We start from the raw sequence: 17,214 nt of genomic DNA on the forward strand, positions 1-17,214 counted from the left end.
GCATATTAGAAGCCGCGTTTGGGTTATTAGAAGGCCCCCCCCCCCTCTGTAATATCGGGCAGATTTGGGACATCCTCACGGGAATTTTTTTCCGCGAGGGTTTCCAGAAAGCCTTGGGGGTTTCAAATCACGGTCTCAAAACAGCGTTGGGGCTTCAAACAAGGATGAGGGTTACTCGATGGGGGCTTCGAGGCGAGAGTTGCTGTTTGGACCCCCCCGCTCTCAAAAGAAGGCTTGTGTTTCCAGCTTAGATTAAGCTCTCAAAAGTGCAATTTCAAGACAGGATTTCTGATAAGGATTAGATGACAAGTGAAGAGTTGAAGACAGAGTTTTGAGTTTCCAACAAGGATTAGCTCCGAAATTAGCGTCGTATCGCTACCGGGCCAACAGCGGCTTTATTTGAACAACTTCGCCAAGGTTCGGCTTTCAGATTAGGGTCCCGGAACCTTGGTCACAGTTTCTAATTAGGGTGTCAAAAGAGGGGTTGGGTTTGAAGCCTTGGTTCGGCTTTCAAAATTGGGCCCGCGAGCAAACCCTCTCGCGTGCTTCCCGACTGAGGTTTTGGTGAAATTGAAAAATGTTCTCCCTCTGCCTTTTTTTTTTTTCCTTTTCTTCTTGCCGCTCGTCTTTTTCCCCGCGCACGCCCGGGCGCCTCGTTGCGCCGGTTGCCATGGCGACGGCCGTCACATACCGCCGCGAACGCGAGAGCCGCCGAGACGGCGCGCGCGGCAAAGAACAGAACGCGCGCCCGATCGAAGGTCTCGCACAAGAACGCGTGTTTGGCGCAAGACCGAGTTCGGGTTTCAAACTCAAGTTTCCAGGAAGGATTAGGCTTTCGAGACAAGGCCGTTCCATTCAAATGAGTCGTTCAAGTCTAGGTTTTTGAAATAGGGTGAAGGGTCTCTGATTTACGCTTTCGATCTTGACAGAGGCTAGATTTCAAATTAGGCTCTTAAGTCCAGGTTCGGGTTTTTATGAAGATTTCAAACAAGGAAGCGGCTTTGAAATTGGATCTTCCAAGTTTTGAGGAAGGGGATGGGGTTTCGGAATCATGCGAGGGGTTTCAAATCAGTGGTCGGGTTTCCAAATTGGATTTGCAGCCCCGGTTAGGGCTCCAGAAAAGGTATCAACACGAGGCTTGGGGTTCCAAATGGAGCCTGTAGACGTGGACTGGAGGTGTTGCAACCGGCGGGGTAAGCTTCCAAATCTGGCGGGTTCAGGTTCCAAATTAACGTTGCAATCTGAGGGTCAGCGTTTTATTTGAAATGAGGGTTGTGGAGTGTGCGCGTGCGCGTGTCTGACCTTGACGTCCCCCCCCCCCCCCCTTGTCCTCCTCTCACATGTCGCGTGCGCTTGCGCAACGGGGCGCGGCTATTCCGCGTCGTCACGCGTTTTTCTTTTCCCGCCTAGTTCACCTTCTGTCCGAGACCATCCAGGGCGTGACGGCCACGGACACGGGAGTTCACTACCAGCAGTCGTGGCTCTGCATACTGTGAGTGCCCCCCCCCCCCGCGCGGGCCGACGGCCGTCGGATCGCGCCAAAAAAGCAAAGTCGTCCGTCACAGCTCAGCCTTTAAAGTGCAATTCGGAAAAAAAAAAAAAAAAGCTGATTTCCGGTGGCCGCAAATTCCAAGAAATGGCTGAGATTTATTCATTCATCCAAAAAATTCTTTGGATTGATCAACTTAAAAAAAAAAAAAAAGTTTATTCAAATACTCCCAAAACATTTTCTGGGAAATCTGAAAAGTGAGTCATAAAGCCTTTTTATTGATACCGTGTATATATATATATATATATATATATATATATATATATATATATATATATTTGAACCACTTGAAAACTGAAAAGAGATGAAAAGACGATTTTACTTGACTTTTGACTTGAAGTTTTGGGGGTGGTGGGGGGGGGGGGGATTCCTTGTATTGTGAGGTTGACCGTTGATGCAAATTGCGGCCTTGAGCTTCTTGTGCGCGCGCGCAGGTGCAACCTGAAGAACCTCCAGCGCCGCCACGTGTGCATCTCGCGGCTGGAGAGGCCTCAGAACTGGGGGGAGAACTGCTGCGAGGTCCGTTACGTCATCCTGGTCCTGGCGCCGCTCAAGATGGTAAGATCGAACTCCGTATATTCCAGCTGCCGTTTTATCTTTTACCTCGGTGCTGATTTAGGAGTGTTGGCCTTTTTTTTTTTTTTTTTTTTTTCATACGCTACGCTATCGCCGATGTTTCATCGGGACGCTCGGCGACCGTTGTGTCCCGCAGAAGAGCACCAAGACGGCGATGGAATTGGGCAGGACGTTCGCCACGCTCTTCTCGGACATCTCCTTCCGCCAGAAGCTTCTGGAGACCAAAACGCAGGAGGAGTTCAAGGAGGCTCTGGTGTTCCAGCGCCACCAGCTGACGGCGGCCAACCAGCAGCCCACCGCCCTGGGCAAGGAGGAGACCGACCCCCGCAGACACAAGCCCCTCAAGGTCAGCGCGCCTCTTCGCCATTGCAACCCCCCCTCACGCACATTTTCGAATCCCAACTTGGTATTCCACACGCACCCCCCCACCATTGTAATGCGGCAAACGTTAGGAAAAGGGCACCTGGCGCGCTCGGCGCACCCCTTTTCGCCGGTGACATTTCCGAAACTTTTTAAAGCTATGCGTCCTCGACAACTTTTCAACACTTGACACCTTTGGCGCACCGACCTTCACACTTCCAAAAAAAATTTCCCAAACTCACATCTTGAACAGATTTGGTGCACCCCCTCGCCCCCCCTTCTTCCCACACCTAAAAAGTCCATATTTTGCCAACTTGCAGCGATTTTGTAGCCTAGCTGCGCGAAAGGGGCTCCTGAAACTGTGCGGGCTTCTTTCGCTCTTCCTCTGCGCACCATCGATCAAGTCCCGTTCCAAAGAAGCTTAGCGTACATCCCTCACAGCCCTGCCACGCGCACCCGCGCGCCCACGTGCCCACACGCGCGCCCTTCTGACAGTTGAGGGCTCGCAGACATTTTTCCGCTCGCGTGTTTCCTCCACTCAAGCATGTCGGGTGTCCTTCCTCGGGCCCAAAAAAACAATGAACAGAAAAGAAAGGAAGGAAGGAAGGAAGATGAAGAGGAGGGCGCATTTTTTTAAAAAAAAATTAATAAATGATCACCTCATGGATGTTTTTGTGCCAAAATTAAAAACCGCCAAAAGTCAATTAAATGAAAAGAATGAGGATATTTTTTATTTGACTTATTTTTCAATTCTCTTCAACATTTTTTTTCTTCATGTTTGGAATATATTTCGTTCCCAAAATCTAATTGGCTACAGTCATTTAACTCATTCACTCCCAAAGACGTTTTTAAACGTCTTTTCAGACTTGGTCCAGAATTGGCTGTTACTGAATGAGTTAATTAAACCGTATTATCTGTGTCGAGAAGACGCCAAATTCATTTAGATTTTTCAATGTCATCCGAAGTAATTAAAAAGAAAAAAAAAAGCACCGAGAGCTCATCCACGATTGCAAATGACAAATGGGACAATTCATTCCTTGAAAAATATCATTCAAAATGTGCCTCGATTGATTTCATTTGAACTGGAAATCGTTGTTCTCCCAAAACTCTCGCAGTTTCTTAAACATGATCCTTGTCTAAAAACAAAAAAAACCAACAAAACCCACAACCGCCACCAGCAGATGTAATTATTCCAAACAATGATACACTCGAAATAAACACCGCGCGTCCAACTCCAAGAAAGCTGCGGGTGTCCTCGGTCCCTCGCTTGCTAGTTGCCATGTCGACGGCGCCGAGCCGCTCGGGTCGTCCTGCACCGTCGGGTCGCAACGACCTCATTAACAACAAGCCCCCACCCCCCCTCTGTGTTCCTAGTGTACAGACTTCTTCCTCGCCGGCCGTGGGATTTACGAGGACCTGCGTCGCCGCCTTCCTCTCTACGCCTCCGACTTCACAGATGGTACGATTCACCCGCCGCCTGTTTTGCTCAAGCCGAGCTCAGTTTCACTGGGCTAAGCTAAGCTTCGCATCTGCGTGACGGACAACGCGTTAGCCTGTCGCTAACAGCGGCACGTCAAGGCGACGGTGCTATTTGCCCGCCGATCCGTGTCCGTGTGCAACCTGTGCCGCCCGGCGCATGAATATGCAACGGGATGCTCATAGGAACTCAACAAGAGGGCAAAGCCCCTTCCGGCGCGTTGGCGAGGGCTCGTGAGCCACCTGATGTCACGTCGGACAAATAATCTGCCCAAATATGATGCTAACCCACCTCCACTGCCTTTGCGGGTATTCTTTATTCTTTTCTTTATCCCCCCCCCCCTACAGGCATCGTGGGTAACAACAAGACCCTGTTGAAGTACATGACCACGGCCATCTTCCTGTACATCGCCATCCTGCTGCCCGCCATTGCGCTCGGCTCGCTCAACGACGAGAGCACGCGCGGCGAGATCGGTACCCACTGCACCACACCCAGCGCCGCTGACTGACTGCGTAGCGGGACACCGGGACACAATCCTCCCGTACTGACTCCAACTGGCCGCACGACCGCGTACTTGTTATCCCCGTTACAAATAAATGAGGCAGAAAAACACCACCGAGCGACTTCGTAGTCGGGCCTGATGATCGTCTTCGTGTTCTTGAGCCAGAAAACGGCAACGGCCAACTGCGCGGTCGGGCGTGGTGTGACGGCAACGTGAACATCACTGACTGGCTGCATAGTCGGGCCTGATGACATCGGTAATCATCGATTTTTCAGTGCGTCGGTAAACATTCAAAAGAGGCCGACCGACCGGACAGTCAATAGTTTTAATGTATTGAAATCATGAAATACAAGTGCCCGCATCGTCGGGCCTGTAGACGATCAGTTTTGTGAGCTCGAGCCTTAAAACACGACCGTCCGCATAGCCGAGCCTGATGAGTGTGTTTGTGTTTTCCGCGCTAGTGTGAAATTAGCGAGCGTTTGGGAGACAGCCCGGAAACGTGCAACCTCTGGCGCGCACACACACACACACACACACACACACACAGTCGCGATGAAAAATGGTTTTAATTTTACGACTGGCGTTATGACATATTACATGATTATCTCTTGGGAATATTTTGCCTCTGTGAATATGCCAAATCTGACCTTGCGCGTTTTGTCTCCGCACGCGCGTGCAGACGTGAGGAAGGCCATCATCGGGCAGTCCATCGGTGGCGTCATCTACTCGCTGTTTGCCGGCTCGCCTCTGGTCATCCCGCTCACCACCGCCCCCCTGGCCATCTTTATAAGCGGTACGTCCGTCCTCAAATGTTGTACCGTGGTGACGATGACCATGATGTTGATTGCCGAGCGCGTAACGCTCGCCGTTAACGCCAGCCGTAAATCAGAATCCCTTTTTGTTTTACGGCAAGGCCAAGATGGCGGCCTGCGGGCCGCGGTGGTTTTCCCTGGAATTTAAAGCATCCTGGCAGCAGCGGCGCAGCCAGGCTGACGACTGAAATTAAAAAAAAATATATATATAACAACAAGTGGAAAGTGCTGCATGGTCGAGTCTGATCACAACCCTCACCGTGTACTTATCGTGCTAACTGTACTCATCATTGCAAGAAAGTTTTCCAATGAGCCACAAAACACCACAGACTGCATAGTCGGGCCTGATAACTGGAAGGATACTCATGTACTTGTGGGCAGTAATCCGCGGTATCTGTGATGACTACCAGCTGGACTTCCCAGCCTTCTACGCCTGCATCGGGCTGTGGAACTGCCTCTTCCTCATCCTGGGGGGGGTCTTCAATCTCAGTCTGGTCATGAAACTCTTCAAAAGGTGTGTGCAAAAAAAAAAAAGGGAAAAAGTTTTCCTGGCTGATATTTGTTGTTTTTGCAGGTCGACAGAGGAGGTGATCGCTCTGTTCATCTCGATTGCCTTTGTCGTGGACGCCGTCAAAGGAACGGTGAAAAGTGAGTCACAAGCGCCGGCCGAACTGGTCGCCGGCCAATCGCGGGGCGCATCTCGACAAACAGCCGCCCGCGCTCACAGTCACCCCGAGGGACCAGTTTAGCGCGTCCGATGTATGTTTTTGGAATTGAACCTTGGACCACTTCCTCGTCACTAGAAAGGCCTGATGGACTTCGACCTTCTCTTGAACACCTTTGGCACACTCCCAATGAATACGTCGGGGGGGGGGGGGGGACAAACCCAAAACGGAGTCCTGAGGCGCTGAGGTTCGGGTAACCTCAATGTTCCGCTACCCATCGGAGCGGCTCATAAATAATTGTCGCCATTTTAATTTCCTCAAAAAGAAGCCTCGCTAGCTGGTCTCTCGTTAGCATAACATTAACCTCTTACGCCGCTAACGCTAACGCATTCTGCATTTTGATACGTTTGGAACATTGATGAACGAGCACCAACTTTTCATTAATCAGTCCCGACGGAGCGACATCCATTTTGTTGATGGATCGGAGACATTAGGACGCCTATATGAGAGGACATCATTCATAATCGGAACAATTAAAGCTCGGTTCCGTTGTCCTTCCAGTCTTCCAAAGGTACTACAACCCGCCCACGCTGGGCAACGCCAGTGCGGCAGACGTGTCGCACCGCGTGGCCGGGGCGGGGGTCAACGGGAGCGACTTGGGCGTGGCCTCGGTGCTGCAGGCCCTGCCCGACTCGCTGATCGACTGCACGCGCGAACGGCCCGTCCTCTGCCTGCTGCTCATGATGGGAACGCTGTGGATGGGCTACACACTCTACCAGTTCAAGAGGAGGTACGCCATGCGCCTGCTGACCGCTGACTCGTCGGGCCTGATGGATACGGCGTCTTTATGTGCGCATTTCTGTGTGTTGCCAGTCCGTTCCTGCACGCCAAAGTGAGGGAGGTGTTGTCCGACTGCGCGCTGCCCATCTCGGTTCTTCTCTTCTCCTTCATCGGATCATACCTGTTTAGCGACATTGAGCGTCAGTCCCAGCTTTTCCTGCTTTCTTGTCTCATCGCACAAACACTTCCATGACGGGTTGGCCGGAAAATTGCCGGGGGGGGGGTTTTCTCTCCAGACAAAATTTGCATCCTTTTTTTTCCCTTGAGTAAACATGACTTGATTTTAAATTTCAGTTTAAAATAATTTAAATGTTGACTTGTTTTGTGCCATTGACAGAGAATTTGATCCTCCCAAAAATCGTACAACTACAGAAAATCTCATTTAAAAGTTGGAAAATTACCTTTTTATCGTGGAAAATTTGGCCTTTTAGCTGACAAAAACTTTTTGGGATTTCAACATGTGAATATTCTCAAAAAAAAACACGGATTTGAAGTCAGATCATGCTTCTTTCTAAAAGAAAAAAAAATCAGGACTTGATTGCCAGATTGACTTTTTTCTTACAAATAAATCTTTACCCAGAAAGTAATAAGAATCTTGAAAAATATGACGACTGACAGATTTTTTACATTTCTTTGAAATTGTGTTTTCTCCTCAAAAAGTACCATTTTATTGTTGGGAAATTGTTCAATTCATGAAATAATGATTTTTTTTGTCTTGAAAACTTTTTGACAATTCGATTTTTAATCATGAAAAAGGATTGATTGAATTTTTTTTCTTCTTGGGAAAAACATTTAAAAAACGATTTTTCAAAGATGACAAACAGAACATTAAAAAAATTATTCAGATGACAATTTTTCTTTCTTAAATAAAATTTATCGCAAAAAAATGACAAATTATTTTTTCCAACATTAAACTTCATTGTGGGAAGTTTTTTGTTGCACGCACACACACACACACACACACACACACACACACACACAAAAACATCGATTTGGTGCCCCTGTTGTGTTTTGACACGTTCAGGTGCACGCAAACAAACGTTTAACGGAGAACAAAGTGAGGAGGCGCGCGCGCGCGAAGTGGGGCACGGCAGGCCGAGGGAATTGAACGCCGATATCCGCAGCCTCCCTGATTATTCATGTTTGTTTTGGCAATGTTTGTTATGTTTATTTCATGGACGTAAAGCGTGAGCGTCTGCTGCTGCGCGTCCTTCGGGAAACACCTCAAGGCCTTGCTGTTCTAAAAACGCCTACTTCCAGTTGACTTCTTGGAGAAGAAGAAAAAATACACGTGAAAAACATGTTTTTTATTTTTTACTGGCCCACTTCAAGGTCTTTCGTCAGCGACTACAAAAGCCTTTTTGGGGCAGCGTATGAAATAAAATGATTTGGTCCCTCGAGTAAACACTGCTTCAGAAAAAATACAAAAATAAAAGTTAAAAATATAATTGCCATTTGTGTGAAAAAACTTACCGTGCAAATATTTATTGTTGAAAAGAAAAAAAGTATATATTTTTTTCCCAAACTTCCCCAAAAAAAAAATTCTAGAGCTCTAAATTTATTATTTTTTAATCTAAAAAAAATGTTATTTAAAAAATAATAATAATAAAATCTTGAATAATTACGATTATCAAAAGATCACTGAGAGATTTTCATGGCCAAAACATTGACCTTGATCTGAAAAAAAAATTATTGCAGAAAAATGTAGTCACAAAAAAGCCTTTTCAACTCAATAGCATGTTTTATCAGTAAAGCATTTAATAAGCAAAATGTGTTTTTTTTCCCACAAACATGAACATCTGATTTATCTGAAAACATTTTTTTTTTTTTTTTTGAAAAATGGGTTGAGGACAAAAAATGTATTTTGGAAAAAAATCCATAATTATGTGGAAACTAATGACAAGTGCTTTTCTTTGTGTTTTTTGTTGGCGTGAACAGTTCCTGTGTTTAAAGTCCACAACAAGCCCACGTTCAGCGTGGCGCCGTTGGAGCGTCTGACGGCCTTGAACGTGCTGAGCGCCATGGGCCTCGGCTTCCTGCTGGCTCTGCTCATCTTCATCGACCAGAACATCGTCGTGTCGCTCACCAATGCGCCCGAGAACAGGTGGGAGAAGACAAAAAGCCCCTTCACTTGCAAAAAATTGCTCCGCATGCTGGTTCGGACTCCCGGCAAGATGGCGGCATTGCAACCAAAACAGGAAGTAGACAAATGGCCAAAATAAAAGCCTCAATCAAGTCACCTGATGCTCACGCCAATTGCGGAAAATCCAAAAACAGGAAGTAGAAACCTGCCAAACCGAATCGGCTAACGGCACTAAATACAACCCAAATTTCCGCTTCTGTTGCCGCAACCATATTTCTCCGGATTTTTATTGAATAATAATACTTGTAACGTGGTTGCCTTTGCCTGCTTCAAAAGCCACGGACGGACAACCTTTGGGGGATTTGCGGCGACAAGTGAGCCACAAAAGTTGACATCTGAGTCAAGAAGCCCCCGCGGCCAAAACAGGGATTCTAACCTTTTCCGCTGCGCCGTCTGCCCACACGCCCCAACGTCCGTCCGTCACGATAAGAGCGGCGCTCCCTTATCTGTTCCCGTTCGTCGCTTAATTTGATGCCTCTCGACAATGTGAGCACGGGTGCCCGATTGCAATGCCGCCAGGGAATCATAAGTCAGCGGCCGCACAACAATAAATCCCATCGGAGAGCCTTCAAAACTCCCAAATGAAAAGTAGTCAAAGGGAATCCATTTCAATTTGCTAATCGCCAAAGCACAGGCTGTCAGCCGTTTTGCTTTCAAGAAGACATTTTAGGCTCATTTTGGACATTTTTAATCATCCCGCAAAGACCCACAAAACAGTCTCAAGAAGCAATTCGTACAAAGACAAAGAATCTGCCATTTTAGTACGAAACAGGCACTTTGCTTCGTTGGCACCTTTCAGAATTTTGCACCCCCCCCCCCCCCCCAAAATAAAACGAACTAAAATAGCCCTCAAAGCCAGTTTGCCTCACCAAGTTTTGGTAGTCATGTTTATCGTGAAAAGATGCACTAAAATGGCTATTTAAAAACAAACAAAAAAGTTACACCCCCAAAAAACACAAAACTCAACAGATTTTTCTCAAAACGCGCCAAGAAGCACCTCTCGGGTATTTCAAGCCACTTTGACTTTGTAGCATGAAATTTGTCATGTGTGTCATAAATAGATCAACAAAAAATGTCGTGGCACCCTTTGAACATTACATCTGGTTTGACCTTGCAACGTGTAATTGAGTAGACATGTCTGTCGTTGGTAAATGGACAAAAACGTCTCGAGGAGCCATGTTTGGAAGAAAAGAAAAAAAAAGAAATCCAAGCATTTTGATTTTAACTCATTCACTACCAAAGACGTTTTTAAACGTCTTTTCAGACATGGTCCAGAATTGGCTGGTACTGAATGAGTTAAGTGGCCATTTTTGCATTTTATCATATTTTCCTGCATTCTTATCCAAACTGCCCCATTAGAAACTTTTTGTATTTTTTTTTTTTAATCCAGCCCATGACCCACCAAAAAAAGTTAGAAATTTCGAGCAGGCATGGCCGCAGCGAGTGAGTTTGCCGATCGGAGGGGACAAAATTGTTCATGCCGCGCCGTAAAAGCTAAAAGTCAGGCGACGTCGCGCTCCGCTTCCTGGTGCCGACATTGATGAATGCGACGCCGCACGTGAGCCGACGCTTTGCCGACCTTTCTTTTACGGAGGAGAAGTCCGTCAAGTGTACGGACGAGCGTGCACGTTGATTCGATACGTTCCAAGGTCAGCGGTGCTCTCGTGTTAATGCTCTGCGTGAAAGGGTATGGCGGCTGGCGGGTCAAAATTAAGCTCTGTCGTACTTTTGCCAGGTCCGAGAACCTTTTGAGGCTACGCTGCTAAACACAACGGATTGAAACCGTTTTAGTAGCAGCAGCTAACATGTTGCAAAAAAAAAAAAAAGTTGTCCGGGCAAGCTTTCAGAAGCCATCTGAGTGCGTTTGTTGATGTTGTTGTTGTTGTTGTTGTTGTCGGCGCCTAGGCTGCTGAAGGGCACGGCGTACCACTGGGACCTGATGCTGTCAGGCCTGATCAACATCCTGATGTCGGTTCTGGGGCTGCCCTGGATGCACGCCGCCTTCCCGCACTCCACGCTGCACGTGCGCCAGCTTGCCTTCGTGGAGCAGCGCGTGGAGGGAGGACACCTCTACGAGACGTGAGTGGAAGAACGCCGCCGCCGGCCGCCGAGGGTCCGCGCATCATCGCCAGTGCGTGATTGCGCTTGCGTTCAGTATCGTGCAGGTGAAGGAGACGCGCGTGACGTCGCTGGCCGCCAACGTTTTCATCGGCGCGTCGGTCTTCCTGCTGCCGCTGCCGCTGCAGTGGATCCCCAAGCCGGTCCTCTACGGCCTCTTCCTCTACATGGCGCTCACCTCCATCGACGGCAACCAGATGTGCGACCGCATGGCCCTGCTGCTCAAGGAGCAGGTGAGGAGAGCACAATTTGAACCCCCACACTGCTTTTAACGGAGCTGCCGTTTAGCCTCTCCACAGCAAGGAAATTTGCCCGGCTTTCCTTTGTACCCCACAATCTGCCTTGGGGGGGGGGGAAATTGTAGCGTGAAAGGGGACTTTTGACCCTTTTTCAGGCCGTTCGCTATTCCCTCGGACAAAACTGCCGTTGAGCGGCTAAAATGGGAACGTTTGCAGGTTGCCTTTATCCCTCGCAATCTGCGTTGGACCCTTTCACGCAGTCCAGCAACATGGGGAAAATGTTTAACAGCGTGAAAAGGGACTTTTTGACCCTTTTTCCCCCTCTGACAAAGCTGCCGTTGAGCCTCTCAAGCACGTTGCCGTTCTCTTGGACCCTTTCACACAGTCCAGCAACATGGGGAAAATATTTAACGGCGTGAAAGGGTCCTTTTTTTTTTAGGCATTACGCTCTTCCCTTTGATAAAGCTACCGTTGAGCCTCTCAAGCAGGTTGCCTTTATCCGCCCCGTTCCGTCAGACCCTTTCACACCGTTCGGCAGCTTGAGAAAAATGGTTTGGCTGAGCCGCGTGAAAGAGGACTTCAGACTTCTATATCGGCTTTACGCTTCTTCCTTCCACGCGGCGGCCGTCAAACCTCAGGGACGGTCGAAGCCGTGACGTTTGCGGGCCGCCTTCCTCCGTCGGTTTTGCGTCGCTGCCTTTCACACAGAACAGTGGGAAAACAATGGCGAAGTGTAAAAGTCCTGGTCCTGAACTTTGGTTTTCGTGTCGATTCAAAACGTCGTTTCCTCGAGTTGTTCCTTTCGCGACAGCTGGAGGAAGACAAGCGTAGGGAATTGAGCTTTCCGGCTGGTTCCCGACGCTCTTTCTCCCCCTCCCTTTGCCGCAGACGTCGTACCCGCCCACCCACTACATCCGCAAAGTGCCCCAGAGGAAGATCCACTACTTCACCTTCCTGCAGATGATGCAGCTGCTGGTGCTGTGCACGTTTGGCATGTACCCCGTCCCCTACATGAAGATGATCTTCCCCTTGGTCATGATCCTGCTCATCCCCATCAGGTGACGGCCTCGCACCGCCGCAAAACCTCATCCCACTTTTTTGACGCGCACTAATACTTTGGCACGTCAAAGAAATACAAAAGAAACAAGTCGAGCTCCGCTTTTCCAATTGCTTTGGTCACGCGACCTTTGGTTGTTTCGTTTCTGGGAAACTTTGTTGCCATTTTATTTCGGCTCCTAACGTGGAGACCACATGAAAGCGAGCAGATGTTTGCTCTGCATTATATATGATTAGCCATACAGTACGCTACGCGTCATTGTACATGCACAGAGAGGAGTCTCTCCAGTGCCCTTGCTTTCAATAAGACATGAGCATTTGCACTTCAAAGTTGCGCGCACACAAACTCTCACACTCAGCACTTTCAAGGAGGTACACCTGTACGTTATCAACAAATACAAAAAAGGTTTTTGAAAAAGTCATGAAAAAGTATGTAAACAAAACAACTATGTTCAGATTTTCATCATGAAAGACAAGTAAAACATTTCAAATGATTAAAAAAAAAAATCAGTGACGTCAATAAAACAGCCAAATTTCATTTCAAATGCTCCTTTCAAACTAAGTAGAAAGACATGAACATTGCGTGTTTATTCTTATTTTTTAAATAATTACAAAATACAAAGTCATCCTAAATCAAAATGTGCCAAAACAACAATTAATCATCAGCGTCCGGCAAACATTTTGTTTGGCGTCCCTCACGGAAATGTATGCGGCCCTATTATCTTTTGAATAGGTGATGTCACATCCATGTTTCTTCTTGTGTGTGTGTGTAGGAACAGGGTGCTTCCTCACATCATTGAGGCCAAATACTTGGACATCATGGATGCCCAACATATGTAGCTGCAGAGGGCGGAAACGGCGCCAGATGCAACCCAAGAGACCTGCCGCAAAAGGGCAAGGAAAAAGTGATCTTTGATTTTTTATTTTTATTTTTTTTACACGCCAATCTGTGCAAAGGCGAAAAAGGAAGTCCAGCAGCGACTGTTGCCAAAGTGGGAACATTCCAACAGCAGCGACTGTTGCCAAAGTGGGAACATTCCAACAGGGCAGCAAAGTCGCCGAGGAGCAATTCCAGAACTCCTCCATTTTACCGCAGTTGTCGTCCTTGTGTTTGCCTCCAGTACTCGGAACTACTCACTAATGCCGTGTAAGTGGTCAACGGCGCAACGGCACAACCCCCTTTTTTTCCCCCACACCTGCGTGTTTTTCCACCGTGCTGGTGCTGGTGGTGTTTGGTCCACGTGACGTGTACTTACACTCTGTTGATGAGTAGTTGAAGACTAGATCCAAAAGGTAGCGTGGCGTTTTTGGGGGGTTTCTTTCTCCTCTTTCAGGCATTCCCATTCATGTACCATGGAGGAGGCGGGGCTTGTCTGGCCATGATGATGTCCTTGCCATGCCCACACCTTTGTCCCTAATAGTACAAAGACGGTCCCACCTTCCTCAAAAGCTGCAGTAACAATCGGCAATACTCCTCATGACGAGACTCTCGTGACAGGCCAGCATGTTGACACGAAAACTTATTTTACAGCATTTTCTGAACCGCTTCATCCTCAGGAGGGTCGCAGGCGTGCCAGAGCTTATTCCAGCTGTCTTCAGCCACATTCGTTCGATTTAAAACAAAACAAAACTGGTAGAAAATGTCTTCCTGGCCCACCGTTAACCACAATCCTAAGCCCTCCCGTCCTGTCTCTATCCCCTGACCCAGGAGTCTCAAAGTCGGATCCTCGGTCCAGCCTGTTTTCGATGTCTCCCTTCTCCAACGTAGCTGATTCAAATGATCAGCGAGTTCTGATTGGGCCTGATCCTGATCCCGATCATTTGAATCAAGTGTGTTGCAGGGGAAACCTCTAAAACAGGGGTGTCAAACTCTTTCTTTGTCACGGCCCACATTGTAGTTACTGTTTCCCTCGGAGGGCCGCCATGACTGTGAAACCACATAAAGAAGTCAAGAAGCTTTTTTTTCTCCCCAACTATTTAAGTTACTGTCATGAGGGCTTTGGTAACCAAAACGTGCTTCCAATGTCTCTGTTATTTATGACATATGAGAATTTGACAGATTTTAGGAAGCGTCATGGAAGGTATTTGGCTTAAGCGGGCCACATAAATCTATGTGGCGGGCCCGGTTTGGCCCCCGGGCCTTTAGTTTGACACCCGTGCTCTAAAACATGCAGGAACGCGGCCGTCGAGGGCCGGAGTTTGCCACCCCATCTTCTCCTGTCCTGAACCATGAGCCTAACCGCTAACCCCTCCTCCTCCCTGTCCTGTTGCCCCAATAACCTGTCCTGTCCCTGACACGCAACACTCGCCCTAAAGCCCCGCTATGCCACTGCCACAATCCTTCCGGTCCGACCCCTAACCTGTCTCAAAGCCCTAGCCAGAACGTTTCCTATTTCTGTCCTATGATTAACCAGAATCCTTACCACTGTCCTGTCCCTTATTGCTCAGCCTAACCCCCGGCAGCAACCCTTCCAGTACTACTAGCCCAAACGTTCACCCCAAACGCTTCTTGTCCCCAACTCTCCCTGTTGTGTCCTGTCCCATATCTTATCCTGGTCCCGCGGCCCCAAAATTCCGAAAGCCAACCTCATCCCAACGCTGTAATGACAACCCTAATTGGACTCCTAGCCCTTCCTGTCCAATCCCTGAGCCAAACCCTCACCGGACGTTTCATGGGGAATGGAAATCAAAACAAATATAGACGATATGATATATAAATTGTCAGATTATTTAGAATGGCAGCACAAACCAAAATGACAATTCTCAAGATATTCTTACATTGAAAAAAAAATAGCTTTGAATATTTATTTATCTTATAATTTCTTTGAAGGAAATGCCTACGTTGCGCGCTTTGCATCACTTTCTCATTTCTTGTGTTGGGAATGTTTGTCTACCGCTTTTGGCTTCATATGTTTACATGTAGGAAAACATCGGCACCATCCCGAGCCCACTGTCGTTCTGGAAAGTGACATTGAAAGCTTTCGAATGCATCCCTGCAAGGTAACGTCACGTAATAGCCCTCAATTTTGGATTCGACATGTTGTTTGCTAGCTAGAGTTTCAGATTTTTGTACGCAGCTTAATTTTTCCCACAACCCGTTGCCAATTCACAGACGGTCCTCGAATGCAACACGTGACGATTCAGCAATACTGTGTATAAAAAAAAAAAAAGCTCAGCGAGCTCTATTTTTGAAGATGAAGAGAAAAAAAAGCTCCCCTCGTGCAGTCGGTTCCGTCGGACCACGCGGAGGAAAGGCGTAAGCCGACGTGGAGACATTTGCATAATCCTCTTAATTATCCTCGCAGGAAAAAGAGAGGAAAACCAGGAGTCACATGTACTCGTACAAACTTTTCATCATCCCAAAAGTCTTTTGCATTCTTGACTTCCACTCGAAAGGGTTTTCTTGGATGTTCGTTGTTTTCTCTTTGCCCAACCTTTGTTTTTCCCGACATTCTTGAAACCTTTTTTTTCTTTTCTTACATATACAGTAGCCTACTTTTCTAACCATGAATGTAAGATTATATATATATATATATATATATATATATATATATATATATATATATATATATATATATACAGGGTGTCATGGAGTCTTTTTTTGGGGGGAAAAGATCAGCTATATTTGTAAGCTGGAATATGGTGTAAAAAATATCTTAAGAGAATGTGTTAAGTTTTATTACATAGTATATAAATATATATACATATATATATATATATATATACTGACACTGAAAAAAGAGACTATCTCAAGCTGTTTGCCAAATAAAAAGTAGTCATGTTGGGGGCATATTTTTCTTTGTTGCCTTGCAAATGGCTAACGAACGCCATGCTAAGCTGCCGATGCCTCACCTCGCATGCGAGTGGCCTTCGCTCCCTTCGACTCTGCGCTCCAATTAATAGCCGTCCACAAATAAATACCTCACCTTAAATAGTAGCTTCTGCTTTAATTAAAGGTCTGTCGCGCCCCACTTAACTGTCATGCATGTAGACAAAACATCCCACCTAAAATATTGGCTTCCGCTTCAACAGAGGAATCATTCACCAAACCAAATAAGCACCTCGCGTGAAATGGTGGCCTCCACTCAAATCGAGGCTGCGCCCGAGCTAATTGCCCCCCTTCCTCAACAGATAAACGTCTCGCTTCAGATACGAGAGACCTCTGTTGGAATAGACACCTCGCATCGATGAATCCACGTCTTTTTGAACAAATCAACACCTTGCCTCAAATGGTTGCATCCCCTCTGCAACGCCACACCCCAACTATTCAGCATCACTTCACCTCAACTAATCGCCTTCCCCAGGTCCCAATCAATATCCATCCACTTGAGCAAATAAACGCCTCACGTCAAAGAGTTGCCTGTGTTCTAAGAGGCCGTGCTCCAATTAACTGTCCACGGGTGAACTCCACCCTCAATGCCGTCTATAAAACATGCCTCGACTCCACTGGAGCGAATCAACACTTCAACTCAAACAGCGGCCTCTGCTTTAATAGAGGCCATGCCCCACTTCATCATCATCTACTTGAACAAATAAACACTTCGCCACAAATAGCAGCCTCGACTCTAATAGATGCCGTGCCCTAATAATTGCCGACCCGCTGAGTGGAGCCCTGCCCAAATGAATCTTCATACCCTTGCGCAAATAAATGTCTTGTGCACGAAGAGGCCGTGCTCCAATTAATCAATATACACCTGAAACAAACGAGTCACTTCCACTTAATATACGTGTGCCTCAATGAATCACCCACTTGGACAAATAAACACCTCACCTCAAGTCATGGCCTCGGCTCTGATCGAGGCCTTGCCCTAATTGATCCTCTCCCAGGGGAAAAAATGAACACCTCAACCCAGTTAGTGGCATCTACGCTCAATAGA

The 17,214-nt window shown here is 47.3% G+C and overlaps 1 protein-coding gene across 2 annotated transcripts in view; it reads left to right on the top strand.

Moving 5' to 3' along the window:
* The window catches only part of slc4a11 (solute carrier family 4 member 11), a 33,460-nt gene extending 17,340 nt beyond the window's left edge, over nt 1-16,120 (top strand). For both annotated transcript variants that reach the window (XM_086127511.1, XM_086127512.1), the window contains 15 exons: nt 1,411-1,492; nt 1,984-2,107; nt 2,262-2,471; nt 3,860-3,944; nt 4,310-4,435; nt 5,144-5,257; nt 5,658-5,790; nt 5,851-5,924; nt 6,503-6,731; nt 6,815-6,921; nt 8,720-8,885; nt 10,830-11,003; nt 11,080-11,275; nt 12,170-12,339; nt 13,111-16,120. In XM_086127511.1, coding sequence (XP_085983637.1) covers nt 1,411-1,492; nt 1,984-2,107; nt 2,262-2,471; nt 3,860-3,944; nt 4,310-4,435; nt 5,144-5,257; nt 5,658-5,790; nt 5,851-5,924; nt 6,503-6,731; nt 6,815-6,921; nt 8,720-8,885; nt 10,830-11,003; nt 11,080-11,275; nt 12,170-12,339; nt 13,111-13,177 — 2,057 coding nt within the window. In that variant the 3' untranslated portion in view covers nt 13,178-16,120. The remainder of the gene's footprint in view (nt 1-1,410; nt 1,493-1,983; nt 2,108-2,261; nt 2,472-3,859; nt 3,945-4,309; nt 4,436-5,143; nt 5,258-5,657; nt 5,791-5,850; nt 5,925-6,502; nt 6,732-6,814; nt 6,922-8,719; nt 8,886-10,829; nt 11,004-11,079; nt 11,276-12,169; nt 12,340-13,110) is intronic.
* Nucleotides 16,121-17,214: the final 1,094 nt, after the last annotated feature.

Source organism: Hippocampus guttulatus, chromosome 13, assembly GCF_054856545.1.
Source record: "Hippocampus guttulatus isolate MCC_2025c chromosome 13, RoL_Hgut_1.0, whole genome shotgun sequence".
Classification (NCBI taxonomy): Eukaryota; Metazoa; Chordata; class Actinopteri; order Syngnathiformes; family Syngnathidae; genus Hippocampus; species Hippocampus guttulatus.